The 8577-nt window shown below is 44.6% G+C and overlaps 1 protein-coding gene across 8 annotated transcripts in view; it reads right to left on the bottom strand.

Annotated features, from left to right (window-relative positions):
* Positions 1-4356: 4356 nt before the first annotated feature.
* The window catches only part of LOC139275073 (synaptotagmin-like protein 2), a 144370-nt gene continuing 140149 nt past the window's right edge, over positions 4357-8577 (bottom strand). For all 8 annotated transcript variants that reach the window (XM_070892035.1, XM_070892038.1, XM_070892037.1 and 5 more), the window contains one exon: positions 4357-5067. In XM_070892035.1, the coding sequence (XP_070748136.1) occupies positions 4919-5067 (149 nt within the window). In that variant the 3' untranslated portion in view covers positions 4357-4918. The remainder of the gene's footprint in view (positions 5068-8577) is intronic.

Here is an 8577-nt window from a genome sequence, read left to right as displayed (position 1 = left end):
AACGCCACATCGTTCAGGCCCGGGGCGCCGTCCTCGATTTCAACCATGTCCCAGTTAAAGTCAGCAAAGTCCCAAAGGTCGAGGCCTGTGCTCCCGAAAAAACACACTTCCTTCTCCGACTGATTACCGTGGGAACTCATCGGGGCCGGGGCTTGGGCCTCCGCTAATCTTTTCATAAAGGTGCCACTCTGGTTAGCAGCCATGTCGGGGTGAACAGAAGGAGCCGTTAGAGAGCGGCCCTCGAGCCGCCTCGCGGTGTAGCGATACTAGCGCGTGCGCAGGCCCCGGCGTGTGCTGTCCCCACCGCCGCCCAAAGGACCAATGTACCAACAGCGGACCCGGAAATCGCTTCAACAACAAAAACAGCTTGCTTTCAAATGGGTGCTTTCAGCAGCAGACAAGCGCTATTATGGAGGTGGAAGTAGACAGTCTTGTTGGAATGACAACAGAAAATGCTGGAAATACTCAGCAGGCCAGGCAGCTTCTGTGGAGAGCTCCACAGATACTGCCTGACCTGCTAAGTATTTCCAACATTTTCTGTTGCTATTTCAGATTTTCAGCACCCGGAGTATTTTGTTTTTGTATGAATGTTGTTGGAAGCTCAGTTCGGGGTCAAACAGTATGCTGAGGTTGTGATCAGTCTGGTTCAGCCTGAGACAGTGGCCAGCTGGTGGTGGGGAATGGTACCAGTGGCGCGGAATGGAGTTTGTATGGGAGCGGGCGGGTGCTTTGGTAATGATAATGTTTGATTGGAGGAATATGCGGCTTATCCAGGACTGGATGTTGAACAAGCAGTCTGACAGCACAAAGGCAGCAGAGGGTTTGAGAGAGAGAGAGGGTGATGAGGTAGAACTGGGTGTCATCATTGGAACTAATTCACAAGACTATTGCAGTGCAATATCCCGAGGAATCGAAACTGGAGTTCGTGCTAGGACTAGAATCCTAGAAACTTACAGCACATTCTGCCTGTCATACCTGTGCTGGCTCTTAAAAACAAACAGCAGTCATTCATAATCTCACATCCCTGCTTTTTGTCTTTAACCCTGTACGTTCCTCATCCTCAAATACCTGTCCGACTCCCTTTTAAAATTACTTATGGAATCAGCTTTCACCACCTTTTCAGATAGAGCGTTCCAGATTACAACTCAGTGACAAGAATTTCTCATCTGCCCTATGGATCTTTTGCCAATGATTTTGAATCTATGACCTCTGGTTATTGACCCACTTGCCATAGAATGGTTACAACACAGAAGGAGGCCATTCAGCCAGTCAAGCCCGTGACAGCTCTCTGCAAGAGCACTTCAGCTAGTCCCACTCCCCATAGCCCTGCACATTTTTTTTCCTTCAGGTGCTAAACCAATTCCCTTTTGAAAGCCACAATTGAATCTGCCTCTCCCACCCTTTCAGACAGTGCATTACAGATTATAATCACTCACTACATAAAAAAGATTTTTCTCATGTTGCCTTTGGTTCTTAAATCACCTTAAATCTGTGTCCTCTGGTTCTCTACCCTTCCACCAATGGGTAGTTTCTTTTGATCTACTCTACACCCCTCATGATTTGAACACCACTATAAAATCTCCTCGCAACCTGCTTGAAGAACAACAACCCCAACTTCTCCAGACTATCCACGCAACTGAAGTCCCTGATTCCAGGAACCATTCTTGTCAATCTTTTTTGCACCCTCTTGAAGACCTTCACATCCTTCCTAAAGTGCAGTGCCCAGAATTGGACACAATATCTGAGTTGAGATTGAACCAGTGTTTTATAAAGGTTCATCATTCTTGCTTTTGTACTCTATGCCTCTATTTATGAAGCCTAGTATCCCGTATACATTTTTAAAAATCGCTTTCGCAACCTGCCCTGCCACCTTCAAAGATTTGTGCACATATACCTCCAGGTCTCTCGGTTCGTGCACCCACTTTAGAATTGGACCCTTCAGTTTATATTGCCCCTCCTCATTCTTCCTACCAAAATGTATCACTTTCCACTTTTCTGCATTAAATTTCATCTGCCATGTGTCTGCCCATTCCACCAGCCTGTCCATGTCCTCTTGAAGTCTATCACCATCCTCCTCATTGTTCACTATACTTCCAAGTTTTGTGTCATCTGCAAATTTTGAAATTGTGCCCTGTAAACCCCAAGTCCACTCCCACCGGGCGGTAATAATTTGAAGAATTTGAATTATCTGCCCCAGACACGGTGGAGGACAATTTCCCCCCTTTAATTCAATGTAAAATTATGTACAGAAAGTGAAAGAGAAAAGAAAAAGAAAGAAGGGATTAAGAGAGGAGAGGAAAAAGTTTTTAAAAAATTGTAATTTTTAATTTTATTTTAAATCTCCAACAAAACCGGAAGGAATGAGACTTCACACTTGTAAATTTAATTTTCAGTACCTGAGAGATTGCTTGGTAGTAATATAAAGTGTTACATTAAAAATTCACTTGCACCTCCCTGTGGATCCCGCACATTTTGGACTTGTATGTAGCTGTTTTAGCCAGACCCACGAGAAGGTCCTCAGATTTGCCGGACTCTCTGTGCTGCACATAGAAGATCTGTAGCACAGGACTGAAGCAAAGCCAAAGATTTAGGAGCAGCCCACTTAAATAACAGAATAGATTCATAGAATGATACTGCACAGAAGGATTCAGCCCATCGTGCCTCTGCCGGCTAAACCTGTTGCATTCCAGGTAGGTGTGAAACATAGTCTTCCCCAGATCGCAGAAGGGACACACAATCTAGGTACCCATAAAGTGACTCAATAGTGTTCGATGCCATAGCTCCATGCAGAATACTCTACTTCAGGTCCCCAATGGTGCAGGTGAGGATGCTTGAATACAGAGTCTTCCACTGGATGCAACCGTCTCCACCAAACGACAAGATAATACGCCAAGGCATGTTTGGGTGTAAGATGACAGCAAGGAAGTGGAGTGTGTGCAGGAGCAACCTATACAGTAAATTTCACTGTGTAGAATGGAATGGCACAGAGGGAATTTACAGAATTTGTTTTGGATAAATTGAAATCTATAGAGGGTGGAGAATAGTAGACTGGCAAAGAGAGTATTTGAATAGTTGAGTCTGGAGGTGACCAAGGCACAGATTGGTTGAGGTAGGGGTGCAGGTGAGCAATGTTAGAGGTGGAAGTAGGCAGTGATTGTAATGGAGAAAATATGGGGTCAGAAACCCAGCTCAGGGTCAACCAGGATGCCTAAGCTGTGAACATTCCAGTTCAGCTTAAGACACTGGCAGGAAAGGGGAGTGGGGTCAATGGCAAGGATATACAGTTTGTGGCTGAAGTCGATGGCTTCGGACTTCCCAATGTCTAGCTAGAGAATATTGCACCTCATGCAAGGCTGGATGTCAGACAAGCAGTCTGACAGCACAGAGGCAGTAGAGGGGCGTCAGCATTGTACATGTGTAAGCTGACACCATGTCTTCACATTATGTTTCTAAGGGGTGGCATATAAAGGAGTCACGGTTGGATTCTTTCGGGGTCTCCTGAAATGAGTGCAGAAGTGGCGAGAAGCCATTGCTGGAAATATTCTGGCTACAATCAAATACGCAAGAGTAAAACCAAATAAGGGCAGATCCATCAAGCTACACAACAGAGGAGGGACATTGGAGTAAGATGGTGTAGTCGACCATGTAGAAGACTGCAGAGAGGCCAAAAAGGGATAATGCACCATGGCCACAAGAGAATCTTGTTCATGACTTTGGCTAGGGTCATTTTGATGCTCTGGGAGAAGCAAAAATCGGATTGGATAGATTCAAATCAGGAGTTACAAGGGAGATGAGCATAGATCTGGAAAGCTTCCCTCCTTTGTCTCTAAAATTGAGTCCATCCGTGCAGCTGCCTCCACTGCTTGCTTCCCTCCCCACCGACTCTAGACTTCCCCCGCAGTCCCACACACACCAGCTCTAATCCTGAAAGTTTGCACTTAACCAATTCCTGACCTTGCGTCTCTTTCATGAGACTCACTACCTGCTCCGTTGACTCCATTCCTTCCCAACTCGAGCACTGAACCTACCCTCCTGGTCCCCATGTTAGCTGATGTTAATGTCTCCCTTTCTAGGAAATACCCTTCTTTCTCCTATCTTCATTGTGAAACATATGGGGACTAAATAAATGTTAAAGGTGCGTTATAAATCAAGTTGTTATTTCCGGTTTGTCCACTAATCACTGTCCCTCTGTCACAAATTGACATAAATTGCAAACTTACCATGCATGGGAATTACAGATAAAAACTTCCATGATATAGGTGGACTGCACCTGCTATACAAGCCACATGCAATACCATTTGACATCAAAACCCCAAGTAACACTCACTTAAAAAACACTCAATGATATTTTGTGTCTTTATTATACATATATATGTCTAACCAATAGTCTGCAGGAATGCATTTGCAACAAGAGCATTTTAAATATTTTCTTCATTTGTTATTAATACTTGCCTAACTTCTCGAAAAATTCTCAAAGTTGATTATGAAGACATTGTTTTCTAAATGCTACAATGTAAAATAAATGGTTGTATACATTTCCTCTCCATTGATGCTTAAGTTCACATAATATAGTACATAAAGTAAAAGTAAGTTTGTTAGTAGCCAAACATATTGAAGCATCAATATAATAACAATAATAAATGACATCCGACTGAAGAAGTTCATTTGAATCTTCAACACTGAAGTGTTACTCAGACTGGAGTAAAATTTACTTTAAAAGAGCAACATATAGCTTTGGCTTTTCCTTTTATAAATTGCACTTGGTAAATTCTCATGATTTTCAGCCCAATTCCAACAACAGTCAAAAACAAAAAACTTTTCCTCCACATTACCAGAATGTTACACAAAAGTCTTTTGATATACCAAACTGTAAAATGACTTTATCCAGTTTTATAAAATTGATATGTAAAAGTTCAGTTTAATTTCCTGACATTTTGCTCAGTCTCAACATTCTCAAAGGAAGCACATCCTCTATCCACATATTCGGATGTGTAATCATGTTATCCCAAACTGATGCTTCTTCTTCTGTAGAATCCATCCAGTCTACTGTCACTCCATAACTTTTACCTGTACAATAAAAAGAATGGTCAAAAAAGGGAGAATGCCACTTTTGAACTTTGTTTACAAACACACAACATATCAATTACATCACATGATCATAACGCACAGCACTCCTATAAAGTTCCTTACATCTCCAAGAACTTTACATGAAACAAGAAAAAAAAGTGAATGCCAGCTGAAGGAGAAAATTGAGATTAGAATAGAAAGATTTTGAGACAGTTTATTTTGTTGAGAGAGAAAGGACAAGGTAGGATCTGTATAGACTAGATGGGTTGCACCTCAACAGAGTTGGAGCCAATGTCCTCCTGGGGCAGGGTGGGGTGGGGGGAAAGGGTGTTGCTAGTGGTGTTGTGAAGGGTTAAACTAATTTGGCAGAGGGATGGGCACCAGGATGTAGCATTAGAAAGGAGAAACAAAGGATGGGGAGAGACAAATAGCACTAGAGTAAGATATTAGGTAGGGTCAGACTAAGAGAGAATACAAAGTATAAGATTGGTTTACAGTCCAGGTGTGTAAGTGCCGAAGCGTGGTAAATAAGATTGGTGAGCTGCAGGCGCAAATAGCTACATAGGAATATGATATTGTGGCGATAACGGAGACCTGGCTAAAAAAAGGGCAGGACTGAATTTTCAATATTTCTGGATACAAGGTGTTCAGGAAAAATAGGCAAGGAAAGAAAGGAGCTGGGGTGGTGTATTGATTAAGGATAATGTTACAGTGCTAGAAAGAGTATGTCAAGGAGGGGTCAAGGACAGAAGCTATTTGGTTAGAAATAATAGAGGTGCCACTACACTACTACGACAACTACTTATATTTATATAGCACTTTTAACAGTGAAACATGCTTCACAGGAGTATTAGGAGATAAAGCAATTGACACCGATCCGCATAAGTAGAAATTAACACAGGTGACCAAGAGGTAGGTTTTAAGGATCGTCTTGAAGAAGGAAAGAGGTAGAGACATTTCGGCAGTGAGTTCCAGAGCTTGGGGCCGAGGCAACAGAAGGCATGGCCAGCAATGGTTGGCCAATTATCAGGGATGCTCAAGAGGGCAGATTTAGAGGAGCACAAACATCTCGGGGGGGTTGTGGGGCTGGAGATGAGAGAGATAGGGAGGGGTGAGGCCATGGAGGGATTTGAAAATAAGGATCAGAATTTTGAAATCGAGGCATTGCTTAACCGGATGTCAATGTAGGTCAGCGAGCACAGGGGTGATGGATGAATGGGACTTGGTACGAGTTAGGAGATGGGCAGCCGAGTTTTGGATATAGGTGTATTCTATAGGCCACCAACTAGTGGGAAAGATATAGAGAAGCAAATTTGCAGGGACATTACAGAGAGGTGCAAGAATTATAGAATAGTAATAATGGGGATTTTAATTATCCTTGTTATGTATGTAAATTTGTATATACTTTGTACTGCCACCAGAGGGCTCATCCCCTGGAATCCCAAGAGATCCCACAATCCACAGGTACTTAAGGAGGCCTCACAGGCTGGAGAGGCATTCTGGAGACCTGCAATAAAAGACTAAGGTCACACTTTACTTTGAGCTCACAGTATCCAGTCAGATTCTTTATTCATACACCACAACTGGCGACGAAATACAAATGACGAACCCAACGATGCAGAGAACAGTGGGCATCCTGGAGAAATTCTCGGAGGGAGATGATTGGGAAACCTTCGTGGAGCGACTCGACCAATACTTCGTGGCCAATGAGCTGGAAGGAGAAGCGAACGCTGCCAAAGGGCAATTCTCGTCACCGTCTGCGGGGCACCAACGTATGGCCTCATGAAAAATTTACTTGCTCCAGCGAAACCCACAGAGAAATCGTACGATGATTTGTGCACACTGGTCCGGGAGCATTTGAACCCAAAGGATGGCGAAGTACTGTTTCTACGCCTACAAAAGGTCTGAAGGCCAGGAAGTGGCGAGTTATGTCGCCAAGCTAAGACGCCTTGCAGGACATGGCGAATTTGAAGGACATTTGGAGCACATGCTCAGAAACTTTTTCATACGTGGCATTGGCCATGAAGTGATATTTTGCAAACTTTTGACTGTAGAGACCCCAACCTTGAGTAAGACCATAAGCGATAGCCATGGCATTCATTGCTACCAGTGACGATACGAATCAAATCTTTCAGCACACAAGTGCTGCTACAAGTACTGTGAACAAAGTGACATTGTTTTCAAATCGCAACGTACAGGGCAGGCCCCACTTGCCTGCAGCTGCACGTCCGCAGATGTCTCAGAGTCCACTATTAAGGGTGATGAATGCAAGGCCATTAACACCTTGTTGGCGCTGCGGGGGTGATCATCGTTTCCATTCATGCCGCTTCAAAGGGTACGTTTGCAAGGGCTGTGGAACAATGGGACACCTCCAACTTATGTGCAGGCGAGCTACAAACCCCGTTAATCCTGCAAAGCACCATGTTGCAGAGGAAGAAAGATCCACGGCGGATCACAATGAACCAGAATCTCAGACCGAGGAGGCAGAGGTAAATGGGGTGCACACATTTACCACAAAATGTCCCCCGATAATGCTGAAGGTTGAATTAAATGGACTCCCAGTGTCAATGGAGCCAAACACGGGCACGAGCCAGTCCATTATGAGCAAAAAGACTTCCGATAAATTGTGGTGCAGCAAAGCCTCAAGGCCACTCCTGACTCCCATTCGCATGAAACTGAGAACTTACACAAAGGAACGGATTCGCGTAATCGGCAGTGCTACTGTAAAGGTCTCCTACGATGGAGCGGTGCACAAGCTACCACTCTGGGTGGTACCAGGCGATGGTCCAACGCTACTCAGCAGGAGCTGGCTGGAAAAGAGCGCTCTCGCCCGCCGTCGACACTTCGTGTGTCCAGGTCTTAAATAAGTTCCCTTCGCTGTTCGAACTAGGCATCGGGAAGTTCCAAGGAGCAAAAGTGCAGATCCACCAAATTCCGGAGGCGCGACCCATCCATCACAATGCAAGAGCAGTATAGTACATGATGAGAGAAAGGGTGGAGATCGAGCTGGACCGGCTGCAACGAGAGGGCATCATTTCGCTGATCGAATTCAACAAGTGGGCCAGTCCGATTGTTCCCGTACTCAAGGGAGATGGCACCGTCAGAATCTGTGGTGATTACAAAGTAACTATCAATCGTTTCTCCCTGCAGGATCAATACCCACTACCAAAGGCTGACGACCTTTTTGCTACGCTGGCGGGAGGAAAGGCGTTCACGAAGTTGGAGTTGACCTCGGCCTACGTGATGCAGGAGCTGGAGGAATCATCGAAGGGCCTCACCTGCATCAACACGCACAAAGGTCTCTTCATTTATAACAGATGCCCGTTTGGAATTCGATCAGCCACGGCAATATTCCAGAGAAACATGGAAAGCTTATTGAAGTCGGTGGTCTTCCAGGACAACATCTTGGTTACAGGTTGTGACACAGTTGAGCATCTGCAGAACCTGGAGGAGGTTCTTAGTCGACTCAACTGCGTGGGGCTCAGGTTGAAACGCTCGAAGTGCGTTTTC

The sequence above is a fragment of the Pristiophorus japonicus genome, chromosome 10 (genome assembly GCF_044704955.1).
Source record: "Pristiophorus japonicus isolate sPriJap1 chromosome 10, sPriJap1.hap1, whole genome shotgun sequence".
Taxonomy (NCBI): Eukaryota; Metazoa; Chordata; class Chondrichthyes; family Pristiophoridae; genus Pristiophorus; species Pristiophorus japonicus.
The sequence above is the reverse complement of the archived record's forward strand: the minus strand, read 5'-3'. Positions and strand labels throughout refer to the sequence as shown.